At 41.1% G+C, this 26194-nt stretch overlaps 1 protein-coding gene across 1 annotated transcript in view; it reads right to left on the bottom strand.

The window, feature by feature from the left end:
• Nucleotides 1–26194, bottom strand: part of SGCZ (sarcoglycan zeta) — a 1577608-nt gene that overhangs the window by 6444 nt on the left and 1544970 nt on the right. Inside the window, exon 9 of the mRNA XM_063920867.1 lies at nucleotides 7860–7983. Within this exon, the coding sequence (XP_063776937.1) occupies nucleotides 7860–7983 (124 nt within the window). The remainder of the gene's footprint in view (nucleotides 1–7859; nucleotides 7984–26194) is intronic.

Raw genomic sequence — 26194 nt, 5'->3', positions numbered from 1 at the left:
GGTGGTAGGGGTTCTTTGACCCCTCGTCAGAGGGGGGGTACTGTTAGGGTCTCCTGCCCTGTGCTGCCACGTCGTCATGGCAACCGGGAGACAAGTGCTAGTGGAGTAACCTGAGCGCAGCTGATACTCCGGTTCGGGTCTTTTGCTGTGCAGTGGTTATAGGCTCTGTGCACGGCAGGGGATCCGGTGCTGGTTTTTGTGCTCACAGTCTGTGAGGTCTGAGTGGGGCGTGGACAGCACCTGCTTTATAAGGCCTCTTTTCAGGGTAAGCAGATGCTGCTGAATCTTTGTTGGTTAGTCAGTTCATGAAAGTTAGCCAGTACTGTGTAGCTTTGTATTTGTTTGTTGCTTACTGCAAATAGGCCTGGGGATTTGGTATTACACTCTGCCAATCCAGACCTAGCAGTAAGACTGGAGTCAGTCATTTAGCTTGCTGGGGTTCTGTTACTACTCTGTGAACTTAGCAAGTTTGCGGCTGTATTCTAAGACTTGCCTGTCTAATCCTGTCTCACTGTGCTAGGTGTCAGGGGTCAGTTTAGTGGCAGTAAGCTAAAACCTGTGCACTGCAAGTGAGAATTAGGATTGTGGAGAATCTCCTTGTGTCTATCATTCCATCTCTGACCAAGGAGTTTACTGCCACACCCGTTGGTAACCCTTTAGGGTTTTGCTGTTGCCCTTAGCAACAGCATTTCGGGTTCTCTACGTATTAAAACACAACATCTTGCTTTTTTCCATCTGAGCAGTTCTAATACAAGGGAGATACCCAGTTCCTTAGCCTCTGGGCTTCTCTGTTCACTTTGTGTGTATTTTGTTACCCTATCACCTTCTGTGTACGTTATGTCATATTCCCCAGTTTGTCTGTGAGTCCATTTGTTTTGCATAACAGTTCAAACACCAGTACATTCCTGCAGACACTGGAGTGCATAACAGTTCTGACACCAGTACTTTCCTGCAGGCACTGGTGTGCATAACAGAGTATTCCAAAATAACTACTGTATGTTTATTCCAAAAAGATCAACTTTCAAAAAAACTTACTACATTTGCAACTAAATGGGAGATTTATGAAAATATGTAAAGAGGACAAGTGATGACATTAGCCATAACAACTAATCAGATCCCAGCAATGTTTTATCTAGTACATTCTATAAAATGGAAGCTATGTTCAGGGGATGTAAACTGGCTGCTGAATGATGTGGACTTGGGATACATTAGCCTTGCCCAATTATATTTAGGGCTGCCTGGTCTATCTTTGTATCCTGGGGACTAGCTGACAGTTGACTGCAACCTACAGATCCAGTTTTGTGGACTTTCAGCAACTGCTGCAAAAATTTAATGTTGGTGGCCACCAATAATCAGCACCACCGTATTCCGGGCTGTGGTTCTGCCCTTAGTAACAGTTGAGATGGCTGTCTGCATAGACTGAGTGGACAGTATCCAGCCCCTCTGAGGCACACAACTCACCTGTATCCGGGGACAGGAGATGCCATCTTTACAGTATGGGTACAGTGAGACTGCTGTTGGTCCTCCCCTTCTATTCTTTTGCCTGCTGCCTATATCCTCTGCCCACTGTTCACGCTCAGTTGTTCTATGGTAATATATGTCTGCCTTTTGTACAGTCAGTCATCTACCTACAAACACCATTTTTCTGTGCCCCCCAAGTCTCTACAGCCACCCACATACTTATCGATGCTACCTATAACACAGACACAATGCTCCCATTATGTGAATTTACATGGCTTAGCTAGGGGGAATGGTGACAGATGCCTGCAGCCAGCCTCAAGTTATTATCTTATGCAGAGGTACGATGCAAACACAAACTGTTTCTTATACATGTACTAATACAGTTCTCAAATATTCATCAGCTCCTGGATTTAACTTCTAGCCCAACAAATCTGAGATCCTATGCTTAATTACCCTTTAAGTCTTTCAATTTCATTGTCAGGTAAGACATGCATTCTTTAACCATCAATTGAATAATCTATGGTGGCTCTAACAACTGGTAGACCGTGACTACTACTGCTTTTCCATACCTCAACAACTGTATCTTAGACTATACTACCTATTCATAAGTTATAGGCATATTGATTTGTTATAAGCTTCCTTGACCATTCCTACCATTTGGTCAGACCACTCCCTTGTGTCTTCTACCATAGAAGTCCTATACACCATGCCTTGATAATGGTCTTGGTAATTAAATGAACGTTTTCTTACATAATGACACATGATAGAACATCCATAGAACATCCATGTGAGAGAAAATGTGTGATTAGAGGCAAGTGCATCCAATTGGGCTCTAGGATCAAGGAACAGAAAGGGCACAGAAATCACAGCAATCCTAGAGAAATTAAATCATTGGAATCTAAGCACAAGAAGTCTCTGGCTAGGGACATCAAAAACAATTGAAGCAGATAGTAACATAATAACATAGGAGCTGATTCAGATCGTTTTCACACAGCAGCGATCAGGTCTGAACTGCGCATGCGCCAGTGCCGCAGTGTGCCAGCGCATTGCCGACAGCCGACGGCTGTCATAGCCCTGTGAACACCTCTGCCTAATTGACAGGCAGGAGGGGGCGGGCCGCCATTTAGGGGGCGCAGTCTAGGCAACGCAGGCATGCCCGGACCATTGGGGGGGGGGGCGGCCCGCGGCGGCTGCGTGATGTCACAAGCAGCCGCTGCGACCCGGGCAGTCACGAGTAGCTCCCTGCCAGCGCGAAGGAGCTGCACTGGCTGGGAGTTGAGCTGGCTGGGAGCTACTCCTGAAGTACAAAAGCATCGCCACTGTGCGATGCTTTTGTACTTGTGCGATGGGGCAGGGACTCACATGCGGGGCGGACTAGCCCTGTGCTGGGTGTCCCCCCACATGTCAGTGTGACTGATCGTAGATGTGCTAAATTTAGCACATCTACGATCAGGTCTGAATTAGTCTCATAGTAACATCGTTTCTGAGGTTGAAAAAAGACAATTTGTCCATTGAGTTCAACCTGTTAGTGATCTCCTACACTGTAATATTTTTAAAACTAATTATAACTGTGGTGAATGTTTAGCCGTTATGTCAATTCCTCTTTTTTTTTGTAATTATTATTTTATTTTTTACTATAGTGCAGGATTTACCCACCATAACCCTGTATATCCTTATCCATTAGGAATTTATCTAGCCCATTCTTAAAAGTAATGATCAAGCCACCATTACTACTCGCTCAAGCAGGGAATTCCAAATGTGTATTGTCCTTAATGTGAAGAAACCTTTCTGTCTCTGTGTACGAAATCTCCTCTCCTCTAACCTAAGCAGGTGTCCATGTGTCCTAAACTGCTCAATGATAAAGCTAAGATGGCATTCCATAGATGCAGTTACAAATTTTTGACATCAAGATTTAAACCTAGTCAGCTCTTAGGTGGTCATTCCGAGTTGTTCGCTAGCTGTTTTCGGTTGCTGTGCAGCGATCAGGCAAAAAGCGGCACTTCTGCGCATGCGTATGCGGCACAATGTGCACGCGCGACTTACTTTCACAACGGCCGATGCAGTTTTACACAAGGTCTTTCGAAGCATTTCAGTCGCACTGCTGGCCGCAGAGTGATTGACAGGAATAGGGCATTTCTGGGTGTGTACTGACCGTTTTCAGGGAATGTTCGAAAAAATGCAGGCGTGCCAGGAAAAACGCAGGCGTGGCTGGGAGAACGCAGGGTTTGGTCGTGACGTCAAAACAGGAACTGAACAGTCTGAAGTCATCGCAAGCGCTGAGTAGGTCTGAAGCTACTCTGAAACTGCACAAAATTTCTTTGTAGCCGCTCTGCGATCCTTTCATTCGCACTTCTGCTAAGCTAAAATACACTCCCAGTGGGAGGCGGCATAGCATTTGCACGGCTGCTAAAAACTGCTAGCGAGCGAACAACTCGGAATGAGGGCCTTAGTGCAAGCACTTAAGATACAGAAGAGTCCATCTAACAAAAGGAAAGATGATTATTAAGGCTAATTGATTCTCTCCACTGGTGAGATAGTGGCTCTCCTTCAACAATATTACGTTACTGGATATATAACTTTGATTTGACAGCCCCATCGTATGATCCTACCCACATGACTGCACAGACTGGTGACAGTTTGACTGATATTTCTTTCTGTGTGATCAGACATTGTAAAACTTAGAACAGCCAATCACCAGATTAGAATTTAAGGAAGCAAACAAATCTTCTATTATGGGAAGAGCATTGGCACAGATGGGTTTACCATTTCCTATTATAATGTAAAATCTTTAAAGACAAACTCACAGCTGTGTTAATACAGGCATTTAATTAAATATATGACACCTACAGGCATTTAATTGACTATCTGACACCCGAGGTCCTAGAAGCCCATAACATGATCATATCTAAGGAGGGTAAGGAATCTACCAGATTCTCTAGCTACAGGCATATTTCACTCAACATAAATGTAAAGCATTTAGCAAAAAGAATCCCAAATCGCTTAATAGTCTGACTTCCTGACTTGATTCACATGACCAAAATGACTTTTTACATGGTAAAGAAGCTACGGATAACTCCACTAAAATAATTGATTTAAAACAAACAGTTGATTCATCTAAGATCCAGGCCCTGCTCTTGTTGTCAGATGTGGAAAAAGGTTTGGACAGGATTGGTTGATGGCTTAGGTTTGGGGTGTTGGACCATCTGGGTCTGGGAGCAGTGTGCAGGGCTAGGATCTTATACCTATACATCTGCCCTTCTATCAAAAAAATCATTAATGGGGTCCTATCACAATCCTTTCACCTCTAATGGTCAACTTGTTTATAGAGGCACTAGCCAGAGAAATTACAGCTAATCCAGAGAGTCATTGTTTCTTGGCTGGTAATGTTGAACACAAACTAGCATTGGTCGGTAATGATGTACTGGTCATCATCTTCAACTTGATCTGCCTTCTGAAACTCCATGGAAGATTCAACGATGTTGAATGTTATCAATCTTTAAAAACAACATTTCCATGTCACAAGCCATGAATCTGAGCACTCCCTCCCATGTGGTTAAAGGCCTACAACATACATTTCTGTATGTGTGGCACCCTGGCCCACTGAAATACTTAGGAGTAGTTCTTACAAAGTAGACCTCTGATCTTTTTAAGGCAAATTTTAACCTGCCCTTCGGAAAACCAATTTGGAACCTACAGTATCAATTGGAAGAAGCACAGGGTGTCATGGTTTGGCAGGCTTAATGCAGTATAAGTGAAATGAGCACCCTTCCAAATTCCAGTATTTACTGTAAACCCCTTTCAATTCAAATTCCCCTGAGCTTTTTTCAGGAGCTTTGTACTGTGTGTTATTGGATTGTTTGTAAGGAGAGGGTGAAGTTCTAGAGTGACCATTCAGGTTTTAAGTTGATGTAGGACTCAAGGAGTTCCTTAATTTCCTGACTTCATCTAATCTTATTACGGAACACATCTTGATAGGAAAACAACATGGTCATGCATATACACCAAGAAAACAATGGGCTAAGATAGAGGGTGCTTCCCTTTATGTTCCAGTAGAAGTACATTACTGTTTTTAGACCATAGATATTCTTCCAATCAGAACTACACCCTACTATTATAGCCACCCTTTGTTGGAGAAAGCATAGACTACTGCCCTACATATCGTCCATGATTTCATCCCTAACCTCAATAATGCATAATTCACAATTTCCTCCACGTCATGAGGATAGCGCACCTATATAAAAGTGTCCCCCAGCTACGGCATCACCTCCCTGGCTAGTGGAGCCTGGTGCTGGTTTTAAAAATACAGGGGGCCCCTACTTCTTTTGTCCCCCGTATATTTGTAAGCAGGACCGGTCCAAGAGTCTGGTGCAGGTTGTTTAAATACGGGGAACCCCCAATCAATTTTTTCCCTGTGTTTTTGCAACCAGGACTGGCTCAAAGAGCCAGAGGCTGGTTATGCTACTGGGGGGACCTGCACATATTTTTTTTTATTATTTTAACACTTTCTTTACTTTTACAGACAGAAGCATGCACAGATCTCACTGATCTGTGCATGCTTCTAAGTAATAAAAACATGACCTAAAATCGGCATGTTTTTATTACTAAAAATCATGTTTCCTTTACTAAAAAAACAAAAATAATCGCATGCAAATTCCATTTTCACCTTAACATTTGCACCCTATTACATTTGCGATTTTTAGTAAAAACTCGCAAATTACAAACGTGCGATTTGGTGTGATTTTTTAGACACCAAAAAAATCGCACCCTATTACATCTAGCTTTATATGTTATCCTTTGCAAAATCCTGGTATGCCTCTCAGAAACCTACAGTATACGTGTCTCTCATTTACAAATTGTTTGATGAAAACCGCCATGCTGACCTCCCCACATTTACTCAGGCATGGTAGAGGGAATTTTTACCAATACCCATGTCAGCTCACAATAATGGAAACACAACAGTTTTTATCTCACTGGTACAGAGGTCCATCTGTTTTGCATAAAATATTCCCAAATGTCTCTGACACATGTTGGATATGTGGTCAGCACACAGGCTCCATAGTTCCATAGTTGATGGGATTGCTCTGGGATCACTGCTTACTGGCACAGGATGCTTGAAATCTCCAAGAAGACCTCTGTTGCAGATATTCTGAATGATACCCACTTCTGTCTCTTCAACTACTAGACCATGCCGATCTCAAAATACAAAACGTTGTTACTAAAACAGCTGAACAATACCATTACAGCATTTATCCTGGTGTACTGGAGGTTCAATGACACTCCCTCACTCTGTGACTGGTTAGACACAATCGATCACTACCTGGAAATGGAATATATTATATTACATTATCCAGATACTCAGACTTTATTTCCACCAGGTTGGATATTACAGAATGAGGCAATATACTCAACTGGTTGGCAATACTTTGGTTACCCACCCCTTCCCCATTCTTTCTCCTCCTCTTTCTACTTTTATTGGCCCCCCTGTCTGAATAATTAATGTGGTTGTTTCCCACCATGGCAGACACATGCCTATTAAGATTTATTGGCAGTTTTTTCAGTTTTTTTGTTAGTTTGTTACATTCTGAAAAGAAAAAATTTACCTACAGTACGTGTATAAATATCTGAATTGTACAATGTGGTACAGTTATGTTTCTGTACCTTGGTGCTCAATAAATGCACTAATCAAAAAATCATCTGATTGGTTACTAAGAGCAATATCTCCACTTGTCCTCTTTGTAAGGTTTGATAGAAATTTCCCTAAGAGTTTCAGAAATCTTTTTTTAAGTTAATTAAACCTTACCCTAAGTCAAGCTACACCTCTGGCTCCTTTACATTAACAAGATAGAAATACACTTTTTGTAAAGTTTAAGAATAATTTTTGCTATACAGTACTGCTGCAGAGAGCGAATTGTGTACTATATAACTGTTTTAATAACTGATTTAGTTCACATTCTATAACTCACATACTATAACTCACATACTATAACTCAACTGATTCATAACTTAGGGGCCCTACACACTCGGCGATGCGCCGCCGAGGTGCCCGACGGCCGATACGGCCGACGAGCAACCCGGCGGCGGGGGGGCAGTGACGGGGGGAGTGAAGTTTCTTCACTCCCCCCGTCACCCGGCTGCATTGAAGTGCAGGCAAATATGGACGAGATCGTCCATATTGGCCTGCATGCACAGCCGACGGGAGATCAGCGATGAACGAGCGCGGGGCCGCGCATCGTTCATCGCTGGAGTCTCCACACTGAAAGATATGAACGAGTTCTCGTTCATTTATGAACGAGATCGTTCATATCTTTCAGAATATCGGCATGTGTGTAGGGCCTATTAGTCCTGCTGAGAAAGGATTGGGATAAAACTGAATAAACTATATGTAACATAATGCAAACCTCCCCATCTGTGGACTGTAATTGTAGCTCTTTTCTACAGCTGGCTTTGAATTCTCCTGCGACAGCACTGATTTGTACTCCTTTTGGGGCTTCCATTATTAAAGATCTTGTTGGAGATTCAAGTCTGGAAAGAAAAAACACAGAAATTAACAAAATATTACCCATCAGATTGACCTAGTCACAATAACCCTTCATATTTACAGTATTTAAAAAAAATATTACAATAATTACAATTACAAAACTTTACAAATCTTACTCATTTTAGTATTCTCATGGCTTTTGATTCTATACCATGTGGAATACGTCTTTAAAGTTCAAAATAGTTGGCTACAGATACAATTCTATTAAAACCCTAGAATGGTAGGGCTGTATCTAGAAATTTGTGGTTACATTGAAAACTTTTGAAGGGACACACAAAGATTCTAAGGAGAAACAAATTATCTTCCCTTTAAGAATAATGTTCTAGCTATACTATATTGTAAGATTTTGATTTGCAAAATTAAATATTTTTTATATGTACAGTAGATGAAGGATGTACTGTACATCTTCATTTTTAGACCACCACCAAGATTTTAAGGGCAATGCTTTCATGATATTGCAACTTATGGAGGTGCAAACACGCTGCAAGTGCACTAAGGTACGATGAACTTAGATTTGCAGACAAAAGCCCATGTATTTAAACAAATGAATTTATAATATTTGCCAATGTCCCATTACATTCAGGAATAATGTCAAATATGAGGATTAAATGAGCAGTATATTAGAAAACAAATCTGGGCAGCACAGATGTTGTAATGGTCAGCATTACTGCCTCACAGCACTGAGGTCATGGGTTCAATTCCCTAACTGTGTGGAGTTTGTATATTCTCCCTGCGCTTGCATAGGTTTCTTCCAGGTCCTCCGGTTTCCTCCCACAATCCCCCCAAAAAACTGGTAGGTTAATTGGCTCTAAACAAAATGAATCCTAATGTGAATGTGTGTGCATTTACAATATTGATTGTAAACTCCACTGGGGAAGGGACTGATGTGAATGGCCAAATATTTTCTGTAAAGTGCTGCAGAATATGTGTGCACTATATAAATAATAAATGGTAGTAGTAGTAGTAGTAGTAGTAGTAGTAGTAATAATAATAAAAAAAATATTATTAAAAATAATAATAATAATAATAATAATAATAATTTTTTTATTAATAGGGATAGCCTAAGTATTGCATGCTAAGTGATGATTTGTGTTTTAGCTGTGCATGGAATGAACTGTGGAGTTTCTCCTTCAAAACCACAATCATTATGCATTTTTGATGCACAGCTGATCCATGACTGTGCTATATGAACATATATATGTTTTAACCACTCATAAGTAGGTTCAGTTATGCATATGCAAGTTACTCTATTTAAGTCTTGGCCCTTGTAAGTGACTCTAAAGCCACATATAAGAAACCCACAAAATGGAACAATTATTACAGCTGCTGTAATGCAATACAATGGACCTCATTCTAGTTGGGGTGTTACTGCGCCCTGATGAGCAAAGTACCGATGTTCAGTACTTTGCATATGCACAGGACCCTTTCTGTCATGCGACACAGGATGCAGTTCAGCATCAGACTGTCACTGTCAGTGATTGACTCTGATGCCGTTTGTGGGCGGGGATGGCCTTTGTGAAAACGTAGACATGTTGCAGCAGTTTAGGGGGAGGGTAAATGCCATGGATCCCCATCGTTGGATGGAAATTTCCTGGCCTCTGCAACGGGCAGCTGGCATGTCCCCATGGGTGCTGCAAGCTGCTTGATGGTGAGTCAGTGACCCAATGCTGCATCCTACTTGTAATAGATGCCTCCTCCTGCATTAACATACAGAGCTATTGTTGCTGCTTCCAAGGAAGCAGAGATAGCAACTCCGTCCACATCTGAATCAGGCCCAATAATCAGAGACTATACAAATACATAACATAACATGCATAACATGAAATCAATTAAAAAAAAGACTTTAAATAAAATGATCCACTACTACTGTACACAATATACACACAATTGCCATCAAAGTGTGCACAGTATAAAGGACAATGAGCACAAGGACAATGTATGGCTTCATATGCCGTTTATTTCATCAGAATACTTGGAACAAAACAAAATAAATCATAAATAGAAGACAAAGCCATACAAGCCGCTTTTACTTTGCAATGCTATACATTTGAAAAGAATTGATACAATAAGGCATTTGTTCTATGGATGTAAAGATAGTTTTTGAACAGTACGTGAATCTCAAATTGTGTGCTAGGAGAGAAAAATTATTTTGAGCACAGAATTCTATCCTTGCTGCATGAGCAATTTTCATCTTATTATGCCAAGCATTAGCTTTTAGGATTATCTTGCAGTCATTATCTGAAAGTCACTGGCATCCACTAACAATGTCTACTGCACTGACATGTAAGAAAACAGCTATTAAATGTGATCTCCGTCTTCTCCCTGCGGGCCTCAAGGGTGAAAAACAACAACAAAATAATTTACCTCTATGTGAAAAAGGTAAGAGGCCACTATTTGCAAAACGGAACTCTTTGCTCCCACTGAGGCATAACTATTGCCTATTAGTAAGCAAGAAATAATTGTTATTAAATGTTATACTTAGAGAACAAATTAAATTAAACTACCTCTTTAATAACTCACAAACAAAACAGCCTACATAATTATTTAGCAAGCATCTTAAGTCAACCGTATAGAATAAATTTTCTGGGTCTAAGCACGATGGTAAGACAGAAGCAATATGGACATAATGTGGGTTATACCTAATGTTATAAATCACATTTATGTTAGAAATAAAATCCCATTTGGTAGAGTTGTATCAAGCCATGAAGAGATTCGTTAAGCGGATTGGTGAGAATTTTCTGTAATAATTTAACATTGTTGTTAATCAAAGAGATAGTGAATTATTGCCTGTTTTGGGGTATAGCCTTTAACATCAGCATGAAGCATATCAAGTTAGAATTATCCCAAGTCAAAACGTATAGGCTTAAACATGGCCATGCGGTGATGAGCCAAAGTACCCAGTACTGGTTGTAATATGAAGCTGTAAAACTGTCATATTACAGCATTTTGGATGTCTTGCTGTAAGTTCAAGACTAGCTGTAAGACTTCCTCCTGCAATATTGTTTATCCATGATCATCTTAATCTGTACCTGACAAGGAAGGAAATGGCAGGATTGGAGGCATGCCATCATAACTTGTGCAGGGTTGTTCTGTAGCATGGCTATGTTCCATCATTAATGTAACTGTCAGTGGCAAACGCAGGATTTGCATGGGGGGGTTTCCAGAACTGGGCGGAGCCAATCACGGGGGTGGGGACTGAGATGACCCAGTATATGCTGGGTCCGTAAAACTAGTGTGTCTGTGTGTGTGTGTGTGTGTGTGTGTGTGTGTGTGTGTGTGTGTATATATATATATATATATATATATAAAAATATATATATATATATATACACATATATCTACACACACACATATATATATATATATATATATATATATATCAAAAAGGAAAATATTCGGCACTCCCATAAATTCAATGATACAACTCGCCTGGTGCCATCCACAGAACAGGTCTTGTAGGAAATGGATATTGGCGGCACTCACGGTCTTTACATGGACATCAGGAAATGAAATAAATCAGATCTGTGTTGCTTAACGTTTCGGTCTTTATTCGACCGTCATCAGAAGTCACAATGAATTATTACAAAATCTTACCTTTATACAAACAGAGTATCACCACACGTGCAGCGTCCCCGCATCTCACGGAGACTCATTTCCGGTTGCGTCATTCCCCATAGACAACCTTGTCATGCAGGCGTCGCATACCGGTGTGCGTGTATCCCATCACCATGGTAACAAATATACAAAAGGTGGATCCCGTGATCCGGGCAATAACACTGTTCGAAAAGGAGCAAATGAAATACATATATAGCAGCTGGGGACATACATAATAAATGAAAACGAATATATCTTAAGGCGTGCATAAACTGCGTATAAACAACCTTGAATCCACTTTGCCTATGTTATCAAGGTACAAATCATTATATAAGCAGCAAATATACTAGAAAATTATTATACAAAACAAGCCAGAGAGAGGGTTTCATTTAACCCATTGGGTGACACCGTATTTAACCGGTGTATCCAGCGGGCTTCTTTCTGTAAGAGGACTCTATGCCTATCTCCTCCCCGTTTGGAGAATGGGACCTGCTCTAACATTTTATAGCGTAAGGTGGCCAAACCATGCTGATATTGTTTAAAATGTTTAGCCACTGGCTGGTCAATGTGTTTTCCCTCTAAAATTTGCTTGATTGCACTTCTATGCTGTGACATTCTCTCTTTAAATTGACAAGTAGTTTTGCCTATGTAGAGGAGCCCACAGGGACACCGGATGCAATAAATGACAAATTTACTAGTGCAGGTTAAAACCTGCCTAATCATGATTTTATGACCATTGTGTGGATGTAGTATATAGTCACCAGTCTCCAAATAGAGACAGGTGGTGCAACCCGTGCATTTATAATTGCCGGGTTTCTTGGAAAGAAAAGTAGCCATAGGGGGGACTGAGAATGAGGAGACATCATTATGTACTACCTTATCCCTGATATTACTACCCCTCCTGTAGCATGGAAGATACCTACTGGTTTTAAGGCTAGACATATCTGGATCTGACTGTATTATTGGCCAGATACTTTTGGCTGTATCTGTCAGGTTTTGACTAGCAGTGGTAAAACTAGTGACACATACAACTGCATTAGATGCTCCCTTGTTTTGTATGGTCTTTTTTCTAGGAATTTTAGGTTCCAATAGTGCCCTTGCTCTAGCTGTCTGTAAAAGTTTGTTACTATAGCCTCTTTCCAAAAATTTCATGGTCATCAAATCCATCTGCTCTTTTTCATCCTCAGACTCACTGCAGATGCGATGCACCCGCAGGAACTGTGAATATGGCAGACCATTCTTCAATGCCTTCTATAAATGCTGGTATTAAAATGGCCACCCTCTTGTCTAATTTCTACATCCAAAAAATGGATACTCAATGACTGAATGTCAAAAGTAAACTTGATGGCACTGTCCATCATGTTAACCATGTGCATCATTTCCACGAAATCCTCACGGGAACCTGTCCAAAGAATAAAAATATCGTCGATGTAACGAGTGTACAAAGCGATATTGGTCTTAAATCGAATGTCTGAAAAAAAGAGATCTTGCTCAACACCGAACATAAAGGCATTAGCGTATGCCGGTGCTGCGCATGATCCCATTGCACAGCCTCTTTCTTGCTTAAAAAATTCATTGTTAAAAAGAAAATAATTTCTAACTAACGTTAAATTAAGCAGTGACATAAAAAAGTCAATGTCAGGACCAGTATACTTGGGATTACCATCTATAAGCGTTCTCACTGCATTAAGACCCCGATCATGGGGAATGCTGGTGTACAGGCTAACCACATCCGCCGTGCACAACCAGCATTCACCCGGGGTAACATGTGTTTCTCTCAGTTTCGCTAAAAAAGTAGTGGTATCCTTAAGATATGTAGCTTCATTCTGAATAACCGGTTGAAGATAGAAATCTATGTATTGGGCAACTTTGGAATATAAAGAATTCCTGGCTGCTATTATGGGTCGTCCAGGAGGACATACTGGGTCTTTATGCAGCTTAGGTATGGTATAAAAGACTGGTACATTAGGTGCCCTCACTACCAGCGCTTTACTAGTGGCATTAGAAATAATACCACCTGTTTCTGCCTGTAGTAATAAATTATTCAATTCACCGGTAAATTCAGAAGTGGGATCAACCTCTAGCTTAGTGTATACTGTCTGATCGTTAAGCTGACGATATGCCTCTTTTTTGTAGTCCACCAAATCCTGTATCACGATGCCTCCCCCCTTATCGGCAGGGCGCACCGTGATATCAGTGTAAGCTGATAAATGCTGCAGAGCTAAACGCTCTGCCTTAGTGATATTTGAAACGAATGAACTGCTGGACTTACTGCAGTTATCAATGCTTTGAGACATAGTGCGTGTGAACACTTTAATAGCAGAATTAGTGGAATAAGGGTCAAAGGTGGAAGTAGCTTTGACAGGACAATCTGCCACATCCTCTTTGGGGGTAACATGAGAGTTAAAGAACTCCTTTAAACGCAATAACCTGCTAAATCTGCAGAGATCAACTCTGCTTTCAAAATCATTATGCAAATTAGTAGGTACAAAGTTCAGTCCCTTGGATAGTATACTCCTTTCATCTTCAGTAAGGGACCTAGATGAAAGATTGTATATTACTTCTTGGTCTTTGCGCCTTTTGCGCCCTTCCCTTTGGCACTGGCCGCCACGTCGGGTTCTGCTTCGACAGGGCTTTCTCTTTGGGCCCTCGTCTGCACTCCTAAAGGGACCGGCTGTGGTGGGGGGCGACGTCGTCTAGATGGACCCGGGTCTGATTCACTATTGGAGGCACCGCTGGAAGTGTCACCCTCCAATGGAAAGCGACGTGCTCTCCTCGAATTACGAGATCGGAAATTATAAGGTCTAGACATTGTATCATTGGCCCAAAGGTACACTTTGTTTTCTGCATAATCCTTGGTCACCGTGGAAAACTTTTTAGTTTTAAACTTGACGAGATCCGCCTTGTACTTCTCGACTTGTGTAGCAAGCTTAGTAATCCAGTCACAGCTAGCATCTGTGCTGAGTTTAGGCAAGACAATTTTTTCCATGTCCCTTATCTTAGTGCGGACTAAATCAAGCTCTCTGGTGGCCTCCTCAACCACCAGGAGGATGAGATCAAAAGATGCCTTGTTGAGCACTGCGGCCCTTTTACGACAAAATTCCGGATTATGTCGTCCTATTGTTGGGGTGTTGCGGATGCGAAATCCTCTAGGCAACATCTTATCCCTATAGTAGTCGGAAAGGCAGACTCCGTGTAAATAGTAATCAGTCTCACGGTTCTTTAGTTTCAACAGCTGTAAATATAATTGCTCAGGAGTATCAATTGCTACATTAGAAGCTAGTCTGTCCTTGACCAGTATTCTCTCTGCATCCAGATCTGAAAGCGTGAGCAACTCTCCCTGCGGTAGTGCAGCTTGCCTGAATCCAGAGACCTCCTCCTGCACCGTCTCCATTCTGGATATGTGTTGTGTAGTGCTGGGCGGTTCGGTAATCGCCTCTATCAGGATATCGGCAAACGGGTGCCTTAATGATCTGGGTATGCCAATGTTAGCAAACCCAGTGGTACATCAAAAAGGAAAATATTCGGCACTCCCATAAATTCAATGATACAACTCGCCTGGTGCCATCCACAGAACAGGTCATGTAGGAAATGGATATTGGCGGCACTCACGGTCTTTACATGGACATCAGGAAATGAAATAAATCAGATCTGTGTTGCTTAACGTTTCGGTCTGATTTATTTCATTTCCTGATGTCCATGTAAAGACCGTGAGTGCCGCCAATATCCATTTCCTACATGACCTGTTCTGTGGATGGCACCAGGCGAGTTGTATCATTGAATTTATGGGAGTGCCGAATATTTTCCTTTTTGATGTACCACTGGGTTTGCTAACATTGGCATACCCAGATCATTAAGGCACCCGTTTGCCGATATCCTGATAGAGGCGATTACCGAACCGCCCAGCACTACACAACACATATCCAGAATGGAGACGGTGCAGGAGGAGGTCTCTGGATTCAGGCAAGCTGCACTACCGCAGGGAGAGTTGCTCACGCTTTCAGATCTGGATGCAGAGAGAATACTGGTCAAGGACAGACTAGCTTCTAATGTAGCAATTGATACTCCTGAGCAATTATATTTACAGCTGTTGAAACTAAAGAACCGTGAGACTGATTACTATTTACACGGAGTCTGCCTTTCCGACTACTATAGGGATAAGATGTTGCCTAGAGGATTTCGCATCCGCAACACCCCAACAATAGGACGACATAATCCGGAATTTTGTCGTAAATGGGCCGCAGTGCTCAACAAGGCATCTTTTGATCTCATCCTCCTGGTGGTTGAGGAGGCCACCAGAGAGCTTGATTTAGTCCGCACTAAGATAAGGGACATGGAAAAAATTGTCTTGCCTAAACTCAGCACAGATGCTAGCTGTGACTGGATTACTAAGCTTGCTACACAAGTCGAGAAGTACAAGGCGGATCTCGTCAAGTTTAAAACTAAAAAGTTTTCCACGGTGACCAAGGATTATGCAGAAAACAAAGTGTACCTTTGGGCCAATGATACAATGTCTAGACCTTATAATTTCCGATCTCGTAATTCGAGGAGAGCACGTCGCTTTCCATTGGAGGGTGACACTTCCAGCGGTGCCTCCAATAGTGAATCAGACCCGGGTCCATCTAGACGACGTCGCCCCCCACCACAGCCGGTCCCTTTAGGAGTGCAGACGAGGGCCCAAAGAGAAAGCCCTGTCGAAGCAGAACCCGACGTGGCGGCCAGTGCCAAAGGGAAGGGCGCAAAAGGCGCAAAGACCAAGAAGTAATATACAATCTTTCATCTAGGTCCCTTACTGAAGATGAAAGGAGTATACTATCCAAGGGACTGAACTTTGTACCTACTAATTTGCATAATGATTTTGAAAGCAGAGTTGATCTCTGCAGATTTAGCAGGTTATTGCGTTTAAAGGAGTTCTTTAACTCTCATGTTACCCCCAAAGAGGATGTGGCAGATTGTCCTGTCAAAGCTACTTCCACCTTTGACCCTTATTCCACTAATTCTGCTATTAAAGTGTTCACACGCACTATGTCTCAAAGCATTGATAACTGCAGTAAGTCAAGCAGTTCATTCGTTTCAAATATCACTAAGGCAGAGCGTTTAGCTCTGCAGCATTTATCAGCTTACACTGATATCACGGTGCGCCCTGCCGATAAGGGGGGAGGCATCGTGATACAGGATTTGGTGGACTACAAAAAAGAGGCATATCGTCAGCTTAACGATCAGACAGTATACACTAAGCTAGAGGTTGATCCCACTTCTGAATTTACCGGTGAATTGAATAATTTATTACTACAGGCAGAAACAGGTGGTATTATTTCTAATGCCACTAGTAAAGCGCTGGTAGTGAGGGCACCTAATGTACCAGTCTTTTATACCATACCTAAGCTGCATAAAGACCCAGTATGTCCTCCTGGACGACCCATAATAGCAGCCAGGAATTCTTTATATTCCAAAGTTGCCCAATACATAGATTTCTATCTTCAACCGGTTATTCAGAATGAAGCTACATATCTTAAGGATACCACTACTTTTTTAGCGAAACTGAGAGAAACACATGTTACCCCGGGTGAATGCTGGTTGTGCACGGCGGATGTGGTTAGCCTGTACACCAGCATTCCCCATGATCGGGGTCTTAATGCAGTGAGAACGCTTATAGATGGTAATCCCAAGTATACTGGTCCTGACATTGACTTTTTTATGTCACTGCTTAATTTAACGTTAGTTAGAAATTATTTTCTTTTTAACAATGAATTTTTTAAGCAAGAAAGAGGCTGTGCAATGGGATCATGCGCAGCACCGGCATACGCTAATGCCTTTATGTTCGGTGTTGAGCAAGATCTCTTTTTTTCAGACATTCAATTTAAGACCAATATCGCTTTGTACACTCGTTACATCGACGATATTTTTATTCTTTGGACAGGTTCCCGTGAGGATTTCGTGGAAATGATGCACATGGTTAACATGATGGACAGTGCCATCAAGTTTACTTTTGACATTCAGTCATTGAGTATCCATTTTTTGGATGTAGAAATTAGACAAGAGGGTGGCCATTTTAATACCAGCATTTATAGAAAACCTACGGATGTTAACAGTTTATTGCTTTCTTCTAGCCATCATCCGAAGGCATTGAAGAATGGTCTGCCATATTCACAGTTCCTGCGGGTGCATCGCATCTGCAGTGAGTCTGAGGATGAAAAAGAGCAGATGGATTTGATGACCATGAAATTTTTGGAAAGAGGCTATAGTAACAAACTTTTACAGACAGCTAGAGCAAGGGCACTATTGGAACCTAAAATTCCTAGAAAAAAGACCATACAAAACAAGGGAGCATCTAATGCAGTTGTATGTGTCACTAGTTTTACCACTGCTAGTCAAAACCTGACAGATACAGCCAAAAGTATCTGGCCAATAATACAGTCAGATCCAGATATGTCTAGCCTTAAAACCAGTAGGTATCTTCCATGCTACAGGAGGGGTAGTAATATCAGGGATAAGGTAGTACATAATGATGTCTCCTCATTCTCAGTCCCCCCTATGGCTACTTTTCTTTCCAAGAAACCCGGCAATTATAAATGCACGGGTTGCACCACCTGTCTCTATTTGGAGACTGGTGACTATATACTACATCCACACAATGGTCATAAAATCATGATTAGGCAGGTTTTAACCTGCACTAGTAAATTTGTCATTTATTGCATCCGGTGTCCCTGTGGGCTCCTCTACATAGGCAAAACTACTTGTCAATTTAAAGAGAGAATGTCACAGCATAGAAGTGCAATCAAGCAAATTTTAGAGGGAAAACACATTGACCAGCCAGTGGCTAAACATTTTAAACAATATCAGCATGGTTTGGCCACCTTACGCTATAAAATGTTAGAGCAGGTCCCATTCTCCAAACGGGGAGGAGATAGGCATAGAGTCCTCTTACAGAAAGAAGCCCGCTGGATACACCGGTTAAATACGGTGTCACCCAATGGGTTAAATGAAACCCTCTCTCTGGCTTGTTTTGTATAATAATTTTCTAGTATATTTGCTGCTTATATAATGATTTGTACCTTGATAACATAGGCAAAGTGGATTCAAGGTTGTTTATACGCAGTTTATGCACGCCTCAAGATATATTCGTTTTCATTTATTATGTATGTCCCCAGCTGCTATATATGTATTTCATTTGCTCCTTTTCGAACAGTGTTATTGCCCGGATCACGGGATCCACCTTTTGTATATTTGTTACCATGGTGATGGGATACACGCACACCGGTATGCGACGCCTGCATGACAAGGTTGTCTATGGGGAATGACGCAACCGGAAATGAGTCTCCGTGAGATGCGGGGACGCTGCACGTGTGGTGATACTCTGTTTGTATAAAGGTAAGATTTTGTAATAATTCATTGTGACTTCTGATGACGGTCGAATAAAGACCGAAACGTTAAGCAACACAGATCTGATTTATTTCATTTCCTGATGTCCATGTAAAGACCGTGAGTGCCGCCAATATCCATTTCCTATATATATATATATATATATACATACACACACACATACATATACACATATACATAGCATATTAATAATAATAATAATTTTATTTATATAGCGCTCTTTCTTCAACAGGACTCAAGGCGCTTTACAGACATCAAAAACAATACACATGATACAGAGGACTTAAGTAATACAGCAATAGATAAGCCACACAGACATAAAAGAAAACCTTAAGCACACAGAAAGCATAATACAGGATTGGTGTAGGCATTTTGGGTAATTAAACATGCATATATATATATATATATATATATATATACACACACACACACACATACAGTACACATATATATATATATATACACATATATATATATATATATCATATGTGTGTGTGTGTGTGTGTGTGTGTGTGTGTGTGTGTGTGTGTGTGTTTATATGTATGTATGTATATACATGTGTATATATGTATGCACATGGATATATATATGTACTATAATTAAAATTAAGTAAACTTTTATTGCACTTGCAAGTGCCACCAGGAAGAAAGCAGGCTGCAGAGGACGCTAGACAGTCATTAATAATACTCATGCAGCAAAAAAAAATAAAAAAAAAAAAATTTTTGGGTGGAGGGGGGTTTCTGGGTACTCGGAAACCCCCCCCTGGGTGCGCCACTGACTGTAGCATAAAATGTAGATGATGGGCAAGATCCCCTAAATTCTACCCACTAAAAGTACAAGCAGACTTAGAATAAAGTTTTTTCAGTAACATGGAATGCTAATTGCTTAACTTGCAGTTAAACTAATTGCTTAACTATGCTAATTGCTTAACTTGCAGTTTTGCGAGGTGGTGGAGTAGTGAGTTCAGGGTTGGACTGGCCCACAGGGGTACAGGGGAAACCACCAGTGGGCCCCACTGCCTGTGGGCCCACCTCCTGCTCTAAGGATCAGTTTCTAGACTGTGCACTTAAATTATACATATGTTACCTTATACTGGACTATGGTGTATCTTCTACAGTGTTATTAATCTGTTATTAATCTGGTACATTATCATGCATGCAGCAGCTCAATTTATTGTATATATTTATGAAGGAGCCCAGACGTTGCACTCTCTAATGGTTAGTCAAACCAATGAGGTGGCAGGCCACACCCCCTCTGCAGACTGGCCACACCCCTAACATAGGTCCCTACCACTGCATTCCCCTGGTGGGCCCTGCATGCCCCAGTCCGACACTGACTGAGTTTATATCTGTTAAAGGCAGGAAAAAGAAAAGTCAAGAATTTTTAAAATTACATGCCATCAGGGACGCTGGAGAAAATAGCAGAAACCATATTGAGGTAGTTGTGACCAAGTGTTACATTTGTGAGATAGCTATAATAGTTCTCTTTCCTGCCACACAGTAAACAAAAAGGAAACCATTCCTCTCTGCAAATGGACAAGATACTTATTGGGCCTGGACCTCTAGCAAGGGATTCCAAGGCTGAGTGAGTTGAGATTGACAAATTTGCCTCCTTTATAAATGGACAGCTAATCCAGAATATGCTTATTAAAGGCCGCTTCTGGTTGGCTGCCTGACAGGCTTGCACATTTTCACTCATTTGTTTAGGGGTAGCTTTAGCAAGTGGCCCAGTCACTTTTTTTTAGGATTGTCTCATCATTCTAAGTTGGAACAAGAATGAATGTAAAGAAAGTAAGGTAAGTACAAGTGTGAAAACCATTTAATATTATTAAGCTGCAAATATTATTAGCAAAGAAAAATGGGCCAAAAGAAATTCATTGTACATATTAAGGGAGAAAAATTAATAATTACACTTATAAAAGGAAAAGAGATATAAATATATTCATTACAACGGGCACAGATATAAACATACTTACTACAGGTTGAGTATCCCATATCCAAATATCCGAAATACGTAATATTCCGAAATACGGACTTTTTTGAGTGAGAGTGAGATAGTGAAACCTTTGTTTTCTGATGGCTCAATGTACACAAACTTTGTTTAAGACACAAAGTTATTAAACATATTGTATTAAATGACCCTCAGGCTGTGTGCATAAGGTGTATATGAAACATAAATTAATTGTGTGAATGTAGACACACTTTGTTTAATGCACAAAGTTATTAAAAATATTGGCTAAAATTACCTTCAGGCTGTGTGTATAAGGTGTATATGAAACATAAATGCATTCAGTGCTTAGACTTAGGTCCCATCACCATGATATCTCATTATGGTATACAATTATTCCAAAATACGGAAAAATCCGATATCCAAAATACCTCTGGTCCCAAGCATTTTGGATAAGGGATACTCAACCTGTATATGCAACTTTTAAAAAAAAAAAATAGATATTGGGCACCTAAAACATAATTTAGCAATAAGCACACAGGTTGGTTTTAAACAAGGCAGTGCTTCAAGGAATAAGCCAGTGCTATTTATCATTGTTACCCGAGCATATCAGGGTTTCTGCAGGTCCAAATTCATTTTCAGTAAACCTCCCTTGAATGGTTTTTGCTTTCACTAAACTGTCAGGAGATGGGGCTAAATCGCTCACCATTTACAATTTCCAAACTGTCGCAAATCTCTGCACATCAACAGCAATTTGCATTTAGCCCTCCAAATTGCTGGGCATTACTGGGTATTTGGAGTCCAAAATCACTGTCAATTTGCCATTTGTTTAAATTCAACCTCAAAATTTAATTCCATTACTTTACCCCCTTTAGTTCAGACACTGGCCCTCATTCCGAGTTGATCGCAAGTAGCAACTTTTTGCTGCTCGTGCAATCAACTTGACGCCGCCTATGGGGGAGTTTATTTTAGCATAGCAGGGCTGCGATCGCTTGTGCAGCCCTTCTATGCTAAAAAAAGTTTTCTGCAAAACAAGACCAGGGTCAGACTTACTTACCCTGTACGACGGATCCAGCGAAAAAGGTCCCGGGATTGACGTCAGACATCCGCCCTCCAAACGCCTGGATCAGCCTGCATTCACCTTACCACACTTTGAAAACGGTCAGTTGATGCCCCAGAATGCCTCCCACCTGTCAGTCTTCATGCGATCGCTGCTGCGATCACTTTCTGCACTGGTGGCGTCACTCCCCGGCGACCACCGTTGCTGGGCAACGACGCACGTGCGCATTGTGGGCGCCGCGCAGCCACAGTCCCGACCCGTTAGCACCGCAGCGAAGAACTGCTGCATGCGAAAGGGTCGGAATGACCCCCAATATCTGATTTTTCTTTTTACATGCTGTTGAAATGAGAAGCACTGCACCACAACAGCCTGTGCCATTGGTGAAGCATTTTGAAATAAGACATTGCAATAATTTATCATCTAGTAGTAAGTACATTTTGAGATGTCATTCAGCTGGGGGTTGAGATTTGTGAAAGGATCTTGAGCATCTAATATTTCAGGCAATATGGTAAATCTGAGAGCTGGAAATAAGAAGGACTAAAAAGTTACTGAAATAGATAAAGTCTATGTTGCTGTAGGAAGCCTGATGTGCTGAATACAACTGAACCAAAAAATTAAAAGAAACCGTAATAATCAATTAGAAAATAAAAATTCATGACATGGCAGAAGCATCTTGGGGTGTGAAGAATTGTCACTGCAGTGCTTAAAGCAGATGTGTTCATTTTAGTAGCCATACTAATTGTGAAACAAAAATATTGAGACTTTATCACTAAGTCTGTATCGTACATGTTCAAAAAAAGTCATAATAGACCCAAAGTCAATGTAATGAGTAAGCAAAGCACAGATACAACTATGATGATGATGATGATGATGATGATGTTTTAAATGTCACTACTAAGTATCTGTAGCATCATACATGGAAAACACAAAAATACACACAACTTATACAATGTAAAAAGGTTCTAACAAACTGTACAGAAGAAAAATGTAAAAGTGTGATATAAAGACAACCAAGTAACAGTTTTGAACAATGGCACTCAATGCATACCTCCCGATTTTGGCCAGAATGGATGAGGCACAGCTGCACGCGACAAAGCAAAAATTAGGGGGCATGGCCTCTTGACTAGGGGATGTGGCCTCATGGGAAGTGATTCAATCATGAGCCTTGCCCCCATTTTTGTCACTGTGGGGGCATGCCCTGTGGGGGCATGCTCTGTTAGCTGCTGGCTAGCCACCATCCCTTCTCTCCCAGTGAATAGATGCTGCACCCTTGTAAAGGGTAGGGCAGAAAGGATTAGAGTTTCTGATTGTGTAATAGAGCTTGTTAAACAAAATGATTGTGCAGGATGAGAAAAAATATATGGAGGGCTCTGCTCATTACAGATTATAGACATAGGGAGTATTAATGGGAATTGATCGAGGAAGAGATGAGGAGTGAGGACAGAGGAGACCAGGTAGGCTGGAATGATTAAGTGCATTTTTATGGCACATTTGAATCAGTGTCAGTTAGAAAACAGTCCAATAGAGTGGGGGAGTGCGTTCCAGAGGATGGGTACAGCATTTTGTTGATGACAATTTTGACTAAAAGTACAGTATTTGTTGACTACAGTATATTTCAGGACTACAATTAGACTAAAATGAAAACTGAGATCCACTGACTAAATCTTAACTAAAACAAAGCAAAAAAAGTGACTAAAACGAAATTTTAAATCCTTGTCAAACCTAACACTGGTAGGTTTTTACATTTTTAAAGAACAATTACAGTATGTGTTCTAGATATTTGCAGAAAATTAATATGACATACTTTGAAGGAAATACAGTATGATTGTGTATTGCACTTGTTCTAACAAATGTAAGACATTAATTTGCATATAATATATGGGACTACTACAGTAAGTCAGACTCACTATGTAACACATTCTCAGCCTACAGAGCCTAGATTACTAAACACATAGTTTAAGATATACTGATCTCTCAAGGGAATTTTAGAGAAATGTTCTCCAGCAATATCCATTACAATATCATTAAACTGCAACACGTTTGACTAAAACATTGACTAAAATTAGACCAAAATGAAAACTCAGATCCAATGACTAAATCTTAACTAAACCAAGCAAATAATACTCAAGTGTGACTTTAAACCAACTACAATTTTTAGTAAGCGACTAAGACTAAAACTAAATTGATAGTCCTTGTCAAAATTAAAACTGGGGTACAGCCTGGGAGAAGTTTTGGATGTGGAAGTAGGAGAAGACAAGCAGCTTGGAGGCAAGCTGAGAATGATATTAAGGAGTGACCTCAGGGATCAAGATAAACATCTAAAAGTTTAAATTTAAATTAAATATCCTGTGTGACTTAGCCACGTTTCATACACCTAATAGAATGATGAAATAAAATAAAAACATATTTCATAAATGTCCATAAATTAATTGTACTTAGTCCAAACAGACTAGGGTGGTCAATTACAGGCCATTTTTTTCAATTCTGGGAATTGGGATTGAAAAATGATCAATACTGGGATTCCCAGGATACCCAGGATTGGTTTCTTTTCAATGTATCCACCCCTGCCCAGACCACATAGCTGACCTTAATCTGAAGGGGGGGTGGATCACTTACTGAGTGGAGGTGAGATGCGGGGCAGTGCAGGTGGTGATGTCTGGCGGGTGGCTGGCTGCACAGTGTGACCTCTGACTTCGCATCACACTGCGCCGTGCATCCAGTTGGGGGCAGGTGGAGCTGAGCAGGGGAGCCGGTCAGTGTCGCCTGAGGAAATTCAATGTTGCCCAGCATAGAAAAAAGTAAGGTTGTGGCCAATACCGAAATCCCCAGAATTGGAAACTCCAATCCTGGGATTGAATTCCGTGATTGGCCACCATAATCCAGACTGATTTGTTGCCTTTCTGTGTCTTTCAGCGAGGTCCAATCATATGAAAAAATGTAAAGAACAATATATAGTGTAGAATGTCCCAAACAATGTAACACCACTAGGTGCAATGAATCCAAAAGAGAATTGAATGTTGACAGATGTCAAGAATCAAAATTCTGCAGCACACCCAACTAGTAGATTGTGTTCATAAAAGTATTTTTAAATGTGTGAAGGTAATAACTGGCGAATCACAATATTAGGTTGACATTTTTTGTAAATAATTGTACTGTACTCACACTACAACAGTTGAAATCAATCTTATAACGATTTCTTTGTGATACTGATATGTATCCTCTGGGTTGGGAATGAATAACGGGATGCCGGCGTTCAATATACTGATGCCACATCCTGACAATTGAAATCCCAACAGGAGTGAGATAGGGCCATTCTCCCCTCTCCCATACACCCTACCCCTCCCTTCCCGCAGCCTAACTCTAACCTCCCCCTTTGGTGCCTAACCTCCCCCATTGTTGCCTGACCTCCCCCTTTGTTGCCTAAACCTAAACTCCCCTTTTCTGCAGCCTAACCCTAGCCCTCCCCCCTTGATGCCTAAACCTAACCTCCCCCTGGTGTTGTCTAATCCTAACCCCCCCTCTCTGCAGCCTTACTCTAACCTCTCCCCTCCCACAGCCTAACCCTAACCTCCCAGGGTGGCACCTTAACCTAACCCCCCACCGCAAATCTAAACCTAACCCTCCCGCTGTACTCATGGTCGGAATGCCGGCTGTTGGGATTCTGGTGTCGGTGTCCTGATCTTTTCTGATGGGTGTCGGGATTCCAGCATCGGGATTCCAGCTGCTGGGATCTTGAAAGCTGGCATCTTGACCGGATCCCTTATCTTCCCTTTCTGAAAGGCTTTTTCTTTCTCTCCCATACAGGGAATGCAACATGTAAGCAAATGAGAACTGTTTCAGTGGGTGATGCTAATTTTCTTTAAAAACTGACAGAATGACTCAAGATGACTGTATGATACAAAAAGAATATTATACTGTATTATAAAAGTAGGGGATTTTGTCACTAGCACTCTTATGGGGATCCACCTACTAGTGGGAGCTGCTGGACCCAAAGTGTTGTCCACAAAATTCATATGTTACACTATACATATTGTTTTGGGTACCAGCACTAACCTATTATCACTAATCTGGAGTAATCTTGTTATGAGATTTGTTGTTGTGTTATCCATCTAATATTAGTAATGATAATTGCTAAGCTTTATGTATGTGTTGCAAAAACAGCCTGTGACCGGTGGGCAGGGTGCATTTGGGAGGTTGCTGCCACACTGGAG

This window comes from Pseudophryne corroboree, chromosome 1 (assembly GCF_028390025.1).
Source record: "Pseudophryne corroboree isolate aPseCor3 chromosome 1, aPseCor3.hap2, whole genome shotgun sequence".
Lineage (NCBI taxonomy): Eukaryota > Metazoa > Chordata > Amphibia > Anura > Myobatrachidae > Pseudophryne > Pseudophryne corroboree.
The sequence above is the reverse complement of the archived record's forward strand: the minus strand, read 5'-3'. Positions and strand labels throughout refer to the sequence as shown.